Source organism: Panthera tigris, chromosome D1 (genome assembly GCF_018350195.1).
Source record: "Panthera tigris isolate Pti1 chromosome D1, P.tigris_Pti1_mat1.1, whole genome shotgun sequence".
NCBI lineage: Eukaryota > Metazoa > Chordata > Mammalia > Carnivora > Felidae > Panthera > Panthera tigris.
The window spans coordinates 55,264,480-55,278,675 of record NC_056669.1 but is presented as its reverse complement, the minus strand read 5'-3'; the positions used below and the strand labels follow the sequence as shown (position 1 = coordinate 55,278,675).

General features: G+C 35.9%; 1 protein-coding gene across 11 annotated transcripts in view; it reads left to right on the top strand.

The window, feature by feature from the left end:
• EMSY (EMSY transcriptional repressor, BRCA2 interacting) overlaps window positions 1-14,196 on the top strand; it is an 85,913-nt gene that overhangs the window by 15,760 nt on the left and 55,957 nt on the right. For 7 of the 11 annotated variants that reach the window (XM_042957387.1, XM_042957386.1, XM_042957382.1 and 4 more), the window contains 3 exons: window positions 769-921; window positions 3,555-3,814; window positions 12,553-12,829. In XM_042957387.1, coding sequence (XP_042813321.1) covers window positions 769-921; window positions 3,555-3,814; window positions 12,553-12,829 — 690 coding nt within the window. The remainder of the gene's footprint in view (window positions 1-768; window positions 922-3,554; window positions 3,815-12,552; window positions 12,830-14,196) is intronic. The other 4 variants (XM_042957383.1, XM_015536111.2, XM_042957385.1 and 1 more) reach the window with 2 other exon arrangements.

Sequence of the window (14,196 nt, the reverse complement as noted above, 5' to 3'; positions counted from 1 at the left end):
TTCTATCCACCTACTTTGTGGTAGAGTGAAAAGAATATAGGATTTCCAGTAGTCAAATCTGTGTTGGAGTCCTAGTTAGCCATTTCCTAGTTGTGTGATGTCCAGCAACTCTGTGAACCTTAAGGTTGCTCCTCTTTAAAATGAGCATGTGTTGTGAGAATTAGTGATAATATATGGAAAGGATTTAGCATAGTGCATGGAACTCAGTAAATGGTGCCTATGAACTATTCTTGCTTGTTGTTATTCAAGAAATTGGCATATGATGTCATTATTGAGTTAGTGTTGCACTGCTTCAATGGCAAGGGTCTAGTAAGTTGTTTTACAATAAAGTAATCTTGCCGTGGTTCCCCCCAGTAGCCAAGTTGGAAATTGCTATGGTTAGGGAAAAATTATCCATCACTCCATCATTGGTGCTGCTATCACTATTAAAAGGGAATACAAGTATTTGCCTTTTGTCTAACTCCTTCCATGAATAAAAAATTATTTTTATTTTTCTCAGTATAGTTTTAAACTTGATTTCTTTGTAACTGTGCTCTTCTCCATTGGCAATGTCACCTGTAGACAGCTATTAAATACTTGAGGAAAACCCAGTGAAATGATGATTTTCAGGAAAGGTTATTATACCTTTTAATTTAATGGACCTAATGGCCTCTAACTTCTGATCACATGAAAATGTTAAAATTGGCCTGCAGTAAAAAAATAATTTTTCTGTATATGCGTGGACAGTTTTGGTGAAAGTTAACAGCAAACTTTTTTATCGTTCTTCAGTAGTGGTTTGCTATTCCTACACAAGTACCACGTCAACCCCAACCTCTACCCCTGTTCCAAGTGGCAGCATAGCAACGGTTAAGTCTCCAAGACCTGCCAGTCCTGCCTCCAATGTAGTTGTCTTGCCAAGTGGAAGTACTGTTTATGTCAAAAGTAAGTGATATTCTCAGTGTTATCAGGGCCATCTTGGCTAAATGCTGCAACATAGGCTCTGATTAGATCTTCCTTCCTGGATTAAATCATCGGTCCACTGGCTATTAGCAGTGGTTAGTTTTTGAAGGTTCTAAAGAATTCCTTTCTTTACACGTGACTAGTATTTATTGCTTTTTAATCAGTTCTGGGGGTTGAGAAATTACTTCTTTTTTGTTCTCTGTGGGAAATCTGCCTTGAACTGTCTTTCAAGAATTCACTTGTTTTTGATTGTCATGGAATAGAAATGGGAATGGAAACTGACAAAATGTACTTAGGTGATTTATTCAGTGTTTACTCCTATAATTGTAATCTTTGTAATGTTGTTTTAAAAATTGTTTATATAACATATCATCCAACTGTTAGATTCAGTGATACATTCTAGAGAGCCCATCTTTTATATTTCTAGTTAACTATAAGTTTTTGAAGTTTATTTGCAGTTTTTAACCTTGCGGTTCTATTCTGTGGAGCAGTTTAATGACCAGGTCATTTTTTGGTTTTAATGCCTGTTATTCCAATATTATTTTTGTTTTTGTTTTATCAACTGGAGATTATTAATATTTGATTTTCATTTTTCTCAATATAGTTATAAACTTGATTTCTTTGTAACTTTTAGATGTAGAGTTTGCTGTTTTAGGAATGGTTTTAGGTCATTGTCAACCTTGTTTAAATTAAAGTCTAAAAATTGAAGGTGTGAGTTCTATTTTATTACCAATTCCATGAGTCATGCTGTACACTTTTTTTTTTTATGTCTGCTCTCTAGAGATTTCCTATGTATGTTGCAAGGTTTTACATTTCTCACTTAATTTTTTTTAAAAAGTCTACAAAAACAGTTGAGGCTTTAGTTCATTAAAGAAAAAGCCAAAATCTGAAACTATTAAGGTTATCTCACTTAATTTTTTTAAAAAGTCTACAAAAACAGTTGAGACTTTAGTTCATAAAGAAAAAGCTAAAAATCTGAAACTATTAAGGTTATATCTGATTTCTGCAGATTTAGCCAAGGTGACTGTAAGAGATCTATTTTTTTTAATTATTCTTTTTTTTAAGTTTATTTATTTATTTTTGATAATCTCTACACCCAATGTGGGGCTCGAACTGATGACCCTGAGATCAAGAGTCACATGCTCTTCTGACTGAGCCAGCCAGGTGACCCAAGAGCTGTTTTTTGATCATTTTTTAAAACATGGAAAGTGGGGGCTCCTGGCTGGCTCAGTTGGGTAAGCCTCCGACTTCAGCTCAGGTCATGATCTTATAGATCTCTGCCCCTCTGCCCGTCCACCACTCATGTGTTCACGTGCTCTCTCTCTCTCTTAAAAATAAATAATTAAACATTAAAAAAAAAAAACAAAGTGAATCTCAAACACGAAGAAACCTTTTCACATAATATACAGTTTCAAATAATAGGAAGTTTATTGCTTTATTTTGAGAAGTCACACAAACAACATTAGTTTGAGATAGAATTATTCATTAATCTATTTTCATATGTGCAAGGCAGTGTACTAGGGAAACAAACCAATAAGTCTTAGTCATTGCCCTCTGGAAGCACCTTAATTAAGGGGAGATGTGCAGGCTGATTGGCCACATTGCCATGGGGTAAGTGAAACAGAAGGATGTGGATTAGCTTTACTTAGAGGAGTAAGGGAAAGAAAGCTTCACTGAGGAGATGGTTTGCAGGATGATAATTGTAGGATGATGAAGAGGTCATTGATGGTAGGTGGTATAATAGTAGACCAATAATGTATAGAGACTCTAAATGGATAGAACGTGGTAAGGTGGCTTTGGGGAATGATCAGCAGTTTGGTGTATGAGGATTATAGGAGGGCACAGGGTTGGGTGGAACAGGGTGTAGTTGACCCTTAGACAGTGTGGGGCTTAGGGGCACTGACTCCCTATGCAGTTGAAAGTCTGCATGTAACTTGACTTCCCAAAAACTTAACTACTAATAGTTTATTGTGGGCCAGAAGTCTTACTGACAACATAAACAGTCAACTAACATGTATTTTGTATATGTATTATAGTTTTCTTACAATATAGTAAGTTGGACAAAGAAAATGTTACTGAGAAAATGTTATGGAGGAAAAGAGAAAAATTTACACTACTGTTATTGTATTTATTGAAAAAAATTCCACATATTAGTGGACCTGCACAGTTCAAACCTGTGTTTGAAGGTCAACTGTATTGTGTTCTTAGAAAGATACAGAACCTTGAATGATGTAGTGATGATTTAAGTGCCTCATCTTGTAGGGAGATAAAAACTACTTAAGGATTTAAGGTAAGGCATTGGCACAATTAGATGTGAGATTCTATAACTGGCAGTAGGATGGAGGGTAGAAGTGGAGTGATTGGAAGCAAGGACACTATTTAGGAGCTTGCTAAAATATAGGCAGGAGATAAGAAGGCCTGATAGAGCCACAGGGTTAAAGAAAGGAGGAAAGGCATTCAGAGAAAACTTCTGAGGAAAGATTGATAGGACTTAATGTTTGGGCATGAGGCAGAGGGAGAAGTCAAGGATGACTGATGACACAGAGATTTAAAATGAAGTATAAAATGCGAGGTTAGATTGTGATCTAAAAATAAAAATTTTCATTGCCTTTCAGGTGTTAGCTGTTCAGATGAAGATGAAAAACCCAGAAAACGAAGGCGAACAAATTCTTCTAGCTCGTCCCCCGTTGTCCTAAAGGAAGTTCCAAAGGCTGTTGTTCCGGTCTCAAAGACGATCACTGTGCCTGTGAGTGGCAGTCCCAAGATGAGCAACATCATGCAGAGCATTGCCAACTCCTTACCGCCCCACATGTCTCCTGTGAAAATAACCTTCACCAAACCATCAACACAGACGACAAACACAACAACACAGAAGGTATGTGGGGGAGGGAGTGTCTGTCTGCCAATTGCTGTTTCCATCTCTTTCAGGCAGTATGATTCAGATTTAACAAACATGTTCTGAGTGCTTACTATGTGCTTGGCATTATGCTGGGAATGTTCAGGTCTCTTACTTTAATTCTGCACAGAAAACTTTGGGATAGGCATTATTATTTCACTTTTTGTAGATGAGGCTCAGCGATGTCAAATGACTTGTCTAATATGACACAGCAGCTCTCATACTTCTAAGTCTTTTGTTTTATTTTATTATTATAATGCCATATGGAGAAAATTAAAATATAAGATTTTTTAACCTGTGTTTGGATAATTTTACCGTTAGGAACTCAGTTTTTTCTTTGCCAGAGTAACAAAGTTGTCAGAATTGGGCGTTTCATAGAAGAAGGGAAGGATATGATTACGTGATTATTGTTGCTTTCTTTTTTTATTCTTTGTATGCTAAGATTAGTTCTTTCCTAAACTCTTCTCAGTATGTTCAGATCATCAGAATTCTCAGTTTTATGTTACTAGAACCCTCTCACTTTCCACACTGACCTGGATGCTGACGGCACCTTAGGCTTGTTGCACACCTGGGATTCCCCTTCACCATCATTCTGATCTTCCTCCTTCGTTTATTTATGCATTTGCTGGAACATCCTCTGGTAGCTTCTTGGTATATGGGTGGATGGAAGGTAAATTTTTTGAGACCTTGCATTGGTGGACTGAAAAGTTCTTTATTTTACTCTCCCACTTTCTTGATCACTTAAAGCATTTTTTAGGCTGGAGGTAATTTTTCCTGAGAATTTTGAAGATACTGCTCCATTGGCTGTTGGCTTCAGTACTGTTTTTGAGAAGCCCCAATGCCATTCTAATATCCTCTTTTTCTCTTTGAAAACTCTTGGTAACTTTCAGAGTTCTGAAATTTCAAGGTAATTTTCCTCAGTGTGAGTCTTTATTTTATCCATTGGGTTGCACATTCAGTGGTCGCTTTCACTCTAGATACTCATGTCCTTCAGTTCTGGGAAATTTCTTGAATTATTTCCTAGGTTTTTCTATGTTCTCTCTTTGTGGATCAACTATTCAGGATGTTGAAACTGCCTGGATTGATCCTTTAGCTTTCCTATCTTTTCTCATTCCCATTTTTCATTTTTTTTTTTCCTGCTGTAATATACTATTTAAAAAGTCCTGGATTTGGGGGCACTTGGGTGGCTCAGTTGGTTGAGCGTCCAACTTCAGCTTAGTTGATCTCACAGTTCATGAGTTCAAGCCCTGTGTTGGGCTCACTGCTGTCAATGCAGAGCCTGCTTCGGATCCTCTGTCCCCCTCTGTCTCTGCCCCTTCCCCACTTGTGCTCTCTCTCAAAAATGAATAAACATTTTTAAAAAAATAAATAAAAGCCTGGATTTTGGAACTAGACTTTCTGAGTTTGAATCCCAGTTTTTGCCACTTACTAGTTTTGTGACTGTGGAAAACTAAATTCTGGAATTAAGTTTTCTCATTTGAAAAATAGGGAAAACAATATAGGGTTTTGGGGTGTAAATAAGATAATAAATGTAAAACTTAGAATAGAGCCTAGCACATAGTAAATGCTCTGTAAGTATTATTTTCTTTATCCTTTAATGTTATCCTTCACTACTTCTCTGGATTTGTCAATTTTGTGGTCATACTTTAAATTTCTAGTAGCTTTTATTCTCTGGAAGTTCCTTTTTTTTTTTTTTTTTAAATAGCATCCTATTCTTTCATAAAATCACTATATTCTGATGATATTCATGACTTTTTTCTTGATGTTTTATTCTTTCATGTTTTCTCTCTTACCTGTAAGTTTATTTATTTGTTTTGATCTCTGTTTCATTTCAGAAATAAATGCTGGCTGTCTTCTTGTATATGATCGTGGGCGCTAAAAATTGACAGAAAGCTGTATGTGTAGGGTGGGGCATGTTGGCTGGTGATTTTCATTGTAGGTTGAGCTAGCTCGGCTGTTGTGTTGAGAAAAACCCACTACCCTTTTACCTCTATCAGTTATCACTCTCAGTAGGGCATTTTCATGGACTAGTCAGATTTCCTCAGAGAAGAATTTTCCAGTCTCCTTTCTAGAGTAGTAGTAAGCCAGTCTGCCAGGATTTGGGGAGTAAATGGAGGGACTGGGCTGGATAGTCTCACCATTCAGTATATAGACTTTACGAACCCCTCTGTTTGTAGCACAGCACTCACCCCCCACCCTCTACCCCCCAGCCCAGTATTCTAAGATCCCCTTGGATTGAATCTCTCCCTCAAGAGAGTAAATTCCTAGTCTTCCTTTAGGATGGGGGAGGATAGCTGTGGATCTAAATGCTGCCTAAATAGATTTTCAACTAATTTTCCTCTCTCTAGTGCCACTTTTATTCCCACGTAAAACGTATCTCGTGCTCTGGGGCGCTTGGGTGGCTCAATCAGTTAAGTCTCCAACTCTTGATCTCAGCTAGGGCATTGATCATCTCAGGGTCATGAGTTCAAGCCCCGCGTTGGGTTGGGCTCCACAGTGGGCGTGAAGTCTACTTTAAAAAAAAAAAAAAGACTTACCTGCTCTCTATTCCTTAATCTTTCTGGGATTCTCTAGTTTCCACCTTTGAGAGTTTATTTGATTGATTACTCCTTGTCTGTTTTCTAGTTTACAAAACTTCACAGCTGTTATTTTCTTTCTATTTTGACCTTATAGGTTTATGTGCCTCTTCCCCTTTTAAAAAATCTCTCCATAATGCCTTAGAGGCATTTTGGGGAAGGAATGGAAGTACATTCTTGTCTTCAGCAGGTGATTTTTACCACTTTTGAATCTTTAGATTCATGGTAACTTCCATTTAAAGAACCTCCTTGAATTTTCCTGGAAAGATATCATTACATAATATATGAAAAATTATTTTTTTAGTGAACTAGAAGTGATAGTGAGCTGATCTGTGGAATATAATTCTATTTTCAGTTTTAGGATGAAGCATTATGGTATAGTGTTAAAATCAAGCAAGGATTTTTGTAGTCAAAGAGGCCTGGATTGGAACCCCAGCTCTTCCAGTATGACCTGAGATAAATTGGTCTTTCTAAATCTGTTTTCCCATCTGTAAGATGAGAATAATGCCAATCTTAAAAAGTTATTGTAAGGATTAAATGAGACTGGGTATTTTATTTTATTTTATTTTATTTTATTTTATTTTATTTTTTAAAGTTTATTTATTTATTTCGAGAGAGCATGAGTCAGGGAGGGCGGAGAGAGAGAGGAAAAGAGAGAAAATCCCAAGCAGGCTCTGTACTGCCAGTGCAGAACCTGATGCAGAGCTTGAATCTACAAACCGTGAAATCATAACCTGAGTTGAAACCAAGAATCGGATGCTTAACTGACTGAGCCACCCAGGTGCCCTGAGACTGTATACTTTAAAGTGCAGTAATAGGTATATACTCAAAAAAATTAGGTTCCTTCCCTTGCCAGTATTTTATGTAAAGCAGTGTTTTATTTATTTGCACTGTTGAGAATGAGCTCTTCCAAAAAGTGAATTCATCAGTTAACTGAAGCTTATTCCTTAATATATAGAAATTGACTATTTTTGATAACTTTGTGAATGTTAACACTGAACATACTTTCTGCATTTGTATATGAGGACTCCAAGGTAATCCTTCTGAGTATCACTTTTCATACAATATTATAATATAGTTATTGCTTTCTGGGTTAGCCCTGTATTAAGTGTTACCAGCCTGCTATACTCTATGAGATTATAAGTCTACTTATTATAATTTTTTACTGCCTTTTTTTTTCTGGGACTTATTTTATCAGTAATTCTTCTATCTTCTCCCTTCTTATCTATTCTTTTGATTTGGTATTTGGGAAATAGTGTAGCAGAGTTATAGCTAAAATGGCACCCATTTCCCATCCATGTCTTTCTGTTCCCTTACTCTATTTTATTTTTGTTATACTTATAACTAGTTAACATCATATTACATATTTGTTCATTTTCTCTTTCTCGTTAACATCATATTACATATTTGTTCATTTTCTGTTTCTTCCATAGAGTAGATGTTGTTGAGGGTAGGGACTTTATCTTGTTCATCACTGTATTCCCTAGTATTTAGAATAGTTTATGAAATATAGAAGGTCTTAATTTATGTTTGTTGAATGAATGAATGAAAAAATGAATAAATAGATCTGGCTCTGCTACCTTTCTTGAGCCTCAGTTTCTTAAAAAACAAAGAATAGAACTTACTTCCTAGAGTTATCAGGATAATTACATGAGATGATTCATGGAAAGTACTTAACATAGTGTATATGATGAATGCTTAGTAAATGTCACCTAACATTACTAACTTTCCAATCTTCTTTGGTAGACATATATAAAAATACTTGTAAAAGATGGAAGGCTCACCAGTAAGTAAAGTTGGCAATTTTTTTTTTCTTTAATGACTTTCTCATTATTTTTGTTTTTGCTTCTGAATTGCCAAGTGAGAATGGATAGTTGAGGTCATCAGACATATGATGCTTGTTAGAGGGCATATTTATCTCCAAAGTCCTGTATAAACCATACCATGAGATTCCAAGCTCAGAACCTTAGATTTGTCCTACTGTACCTAAAAAATAAGCATTTAAAACAAATTAAATTAAAAATAAGACTCATTCATTCCACAAATGTTTACTGAGTATCTACTATGTTCTGGAGGCAAAACTCTACTCTTTTACTTCATGTATACTCAATGCTGTTTAGTTTTGTTGCTTTTTGGACAAGCTGCGTGTGGTAGCACTAAGAGATATTCTTTGTGATTTTGGGTTTTTTTTTTTCCTTTTCCTTCTGCTGGGTAATTGGATTTCTTTGAAATCTCTGTAAGGCTGTTTTCATTATTGCATTCACCTTGGATTTCTCATAAATCCTGTGTAAGTCAACTTAGGAATTATTTTAGGTAAAGTGACTTTTATATTAAATATAATTACTTATGAATTTGTGGACTTGATTCAAATTCAAATAGGTCATATATTTTCAGGATAGACAAATTTCCACCTATGTTAATGTGGTGCCTTCATTTTAAGTATAACATTGGTACAGCACTTATATAAACAAAGCAACAAAATATAGCTTTATGCTTTCACGTGCTTGATTGATATTTTTCATTTTATCCTTAGGGTGCAAGTCCCAGCACTCTTAAGGAGTTTTTGTGAGTGCTAGAAGGTCAGTAATTTGAATTATGGCCTGAATAAACACTGTTTGGTTCACTTGGTTTCAAAATCCCTTTATTTCCCCTGTTGTAATAAGTAACTTTAAAAGTACAAGTAAATTTTCATTAAGGTGGATCTTTAATTTTGGATAACCCCTTTTCAGATCAGAAATTAACATTCAGACTGAAATCTCAAAATATGTTTTATCATTTGTATCTATAACCTAAAACATGCTCTTAAAGACTTCTAGATTTATTTTGCTGAAATTTTGTCTTAATGTTGGAAGCCTACATGCATACTCTAATTTTAAAATGGGAAATATTTGACACAAGGGTGAATACTTCCCCTTCCCTTATCCATGACAGACATTGCTAATTGACTGTGGCATACTTTCCTGCCAAGCCTTGGTGAATCCTTATCTGTGACACAGAGTCCTTATAAACGCTGTTCCAGAAAGCTACTACTATTAGTTCAGAACTGGCAAATGTGAATCCTGATTGCCATTACCACTACAATTGGTTTGACTGTGGTAGTAGCTGTGAGTTCTTTGGATTCTTCGGGGTATCAGAATTTGAGGAAAAGCTATGTAACATTTTTTTCATGAAACAAAAATAGAGTACATTACAATATACTTCCAGATTGAATTGATCTATAATACCTTTACTAATATCTTTTTAACATTTATTAAGTAGTAATAGTAAGCTAATAACTACTGCTTGCTGACCGCCAAATATTGACCACCTGCTATGTGCCTAGCACTATGTTAGATGCTTCACATCATTATCTCGTTCAATCCTTGTAATGATTTGCAAGGTAGGTATTATTATCCCTATTTTATAGATGAAAATTGGAGCCTAGAGATTTTAACATGTCCAGGGGCCTGCCATTTGTCAGTGGCCGCAGCAGGATTAAGCTCAGGCTCATCTGATTCTTAAACTTCTGGACTTTTTACCATATTGGTCTACTTCTTCTCAGTGTATGTGGTGGTTTATGATTGTTTTCATAATAATGCTATATAGGGATTTGCTGATCAAGTCTATGGAGAAGTATCCTAGTTAACTGTGTATAGGTGTTTGCTTGTCAAGACTTAGATATATCTCTCTTGACTTGTCAAATAATTAACAAACTGCTAATGTAGTTACATCTTATAATTCTCTGTGATACTACAAATACATAATGATGATATAGTCAAAGCTTCTTTGATATGTAGGTACTGAGTACGGACATACTCAGTAAATTTTGACTGATTTAACATTGGGCCTTCTTTAGGATTAATAGTAAAATAAAAGAGAATTTCTCCCTTAATTTCTTTAGATTTTTTAAAACAATTTTCTGCCCCAGGTAGGTAGAGGTAATTTTGGTGAAAGAAGAAAAAGACACTCTGCTCTGTTTTGGGTATCACCATACCACCATTATAGTCCCCCAGAATAAAACTGTGATACTATAGATTTGTAAATGATTTTTGTGTCCTCAACTGTAAAATGGGGATAATAATAGCATCCGTGTCACAGGATTTGGGGGAGATTTAAATTAGCTAGTGCACATTAGCTCTAGGAGTTCATCTTGATTTCGTTAGTTTCCTTAGGCCTACCATTTCCCTACGTCAACAAGTCCTGTTGACTACCTCTGAAAATAATCTGAATGCGATCACTTCTCTTTATTTTTGCTACTAACACCCCAGTCCAAGCAGCCTCTATTATTCCTAGTCTACCGCAGTAGTTTCTTTACTAGTCTCACTGCTTCCATTCTTGCTGGAATAGCATAGCAGCTAGAATGATCTTTTAAAATATAAATCAAATTTTGTTGTTTCCCCACTTAAAATTCTCCTATGGCTTCCTATTGTACTTAATATAATATTTAAATCCTTTACTATGGCTTATAAATTTGATCTGGCCCCTACTTCCTTTGCCAGCCCCTCCTTGCTCTATATGCTTTTTTGTTACATTGGCTTTCTTTCTGTTTTTGAATACATCAAGCTGATTCTCCTTTGCTCCATCCTGTTCTTTCTCATCTGAAGTGCTTTGCCTCCCTATGTCTTAAACTTTTCCAGGCATACAGGCTAACCTTGAAGTCTCTTTCCTGCCTCTTTTTTCCCCTCCATTTCCTGTATCAAGCTATATGAGCAAATCCTGTTGGTTTTACCTTTAAATATATTTAGAATCTGTTTCCTTTTCACCACCTCTGCAGCCAGTGATCCTCTCTTCTTGGTTTAAACCAGGAATGTCCTTATTTGTCTTCCTGTTTCTACTCCCTCTTCCCTACTGTACTTTTCATCTAGCAGATAGAGTAATAATTCTTTTTGAAAAATATTTTTGAGAACTGTTTTAGATTTACAGAAAAATTGAGAGGATAGTACAGAGAGTTCTCATATACACTGCACTCAGTTTCTACTACTCTTAACATTTTATATTAGCATGGTACATTAGTTATCATTAATGAACTAGTATTGATGCATTAAGATTAACTAAAGTCCATGGTTCACTCAGATTTCTTTACCTATTGTCTTTTTTTTCTTCCAGGATACCACGGTACATTTACTTGTCATGTCTTCTTAGGTTCCTCTTGGCTGTGAAAGTTTCTCAGACTTCTCTTGTTTGGCAGTCTTGAAGAATATTGGTCAAATATTTTGTAGGATGCCCCACGACTGGAATTTGTCTGATGTTTTTCTCATGATTAGACTAGGGTTTTGGGTTTTCGGAAGGGAGACTATAGAGATAAAGTGCCATTTTCATCATAATCTACCAAGGGTATATAGTATCAACAGGAGCTTACATCCTCTAGTCCCCCATGACTTCCTTGATTCTATCTCCTGCTACTTTCTCTGTCATAAATTCTAATCCTGTTCATTAGGTCCTTGGAGTTTATTGACTATACCAAGCTGGCTTATGCCTCAGGGCCATTTTATTTGCTGCTTTCTGTGCCATTGGATGCACTTCCTCAAGGGGGCAACGTTGTTCACGCTCCTTCTAGTTTCTGCTCAAATATTACCTTATCAGAGAGATTTTATTGAACACTTTATAAAAAGTAACACAGTGCTCCCAATATTCTTTCTTTCCCACCCTGCTTTATTGTCTCTTCCATTTTCTACGTGACATATATTTACTTTTCTAATTTGTTTATTGTTTCCCTCCCTACTTGTTAGAATTTAGCTTCATGAAAGTATGAGCTTTGTCTGTTTTGTTCATTCCACTATCCCCAGCATCTAGAACCATGCCTGGCACATAGTAGATGCTCAACAAATATTTATAAAGGAATGATTATCCAAATTACTTTCTAGAAAGATTGTGCCCATTATACTCCCTAAGTAGTATATTGAAATGCTTATTTCACCATATCTTTACAGCATTGAACGTTGTTTTTAAAAATATTTCGTTGGTAAAATTGTTTTTTCTTTTAAATACATTTTGATGATTACTAGTAAAGAAAAGCTTTCATGTATTTTTAGTTGTAGATTTCTCTGTGATGAATTGTTTCTTCGTATTTCATAAGCTATTTTTGAATTATGTGTAACTATGGGCCTAGATACATTAGCAGTATAGTAGGTTCATGAAAATAACTTATTTTTCCTTCCTTAGGTTATCATAGTGACCACATCACCAAGTTCAACCTTCGTGCCCAACATTCTCTCCAAATCCCATAACTATGCAGCAGTCACTAAGCTTGTACCGACATCAGTCATTGCTTCCACAACCCAGAAGCCACCAGTGGTTATAACTGCTTCACAGTCCTCCCTGGTCAGTAGTAGCAGCAGTGGCAGCAGCAGTTCTACACCATCACCTATTCCTAGTACAGTTGCAGTAACAGCTGTGGTTTCTTCCACGCCATCAGTGGTCATGTCAACAGTAGCACAAGGTGAGTGGTGATCCACCATGTAATTCTGTCCCTGTGGTATATATGGGAATTGTGAAGAAAACCGTGTCAGTGTATTTTTCTGCTTTGGGTATGAAGGTCCCTGCTTTTATATCAGAAATTTACCACTCCTCTTCCCTTAGTTTGAGAATGTCAAGATAGTTGCTTACTATTTTCTTTTAGTAACATGCTTACTCCAAGATATTTTTATTCACATGCATAGTACCTAGTCACCTAGGCAATTAACATTCACAAAATGTAGGTTAACTCTGTCACAACAGATTTCAAAGGCATAATAAGCAAATATCTTGAATAGAATGAAGGTTTTATTTGTTATTTATTTTAAAAGAGTTTTGTTATTTTTTGAGTAATGTCTACAACCAACGTGGGGCTTAGACTTAGAACCCTGAGATCAAGAGTCACATGCTGTACTGACTGAGCCAGCCAGGTGCCTCTAATGAAATTTTTAAAAGAAGAACTTGAAATTGCAATATTGACCTTTGAGTACTGTAGGGGTTAGAGGCACAGTTATGTACTGTATTACAGCGGAGTAAGCTAGAGAACAGAAAATGTTACTCAGGAAATCATAAGGAAAAGAAAATACATTTATCATATTATATTGTATTTATCGAAAAAAATCTATGCGTATATGGACCCAATGCGGTTCAAACCTCTGTTGTTTAAGTCAACCATATTTTACTCAAGGTTTTTCAGAGGAACATTACGAGTAAGTTACCCAGTGATAAGAAGCAGGAGGAAGAGGATGATTTCAGGGACATGGCATTCACCTTTTCTCCAGTCTCCTAAATTTTTCTCTATTGGTGGATGCTGGGAGATATTAAGGGGAACTAAGACTGAACTGAAGGACCATTGCTGCTTAATAATAGCAGAGGAAAGGAGATGTAGAAATCTCAATTCCATGTTAGCCTAAATAAGTTTGGCTCTCTTTCATATCCTTGTATTTTTCCCTATGAAAGGCAAATAGCACACTGTCAGAAATTTTCTTCTTAGTGTTAATGAATCTTAAAGTGGGGATGGGAGAGAAGCATGTACTGTACAGAATTCATACCCATCATCGTAATCTCTCAAAGGCAGCACAGAAGCAATACAGAATGGGACTTAGTATTCGTTTTCATTAAGTTTTACTTGAACATTACGTACCTAAGATAGAGTGGGACTTGGAAATATCCTAGTTTATGAACTAGTAGTGAATATAAGCACTAGAATAGGAAAAACACAAGTATTTTTCCTAATTGTTTTAGTAATGTTTAGTGTGTTCTGTATAACTGTGTAGGCAAGGAAGAGGCTATACTGTAGATGCGATGCAGTCAGTATTCTTTACAGCCCTAATGCTAGGATATGAAATTATC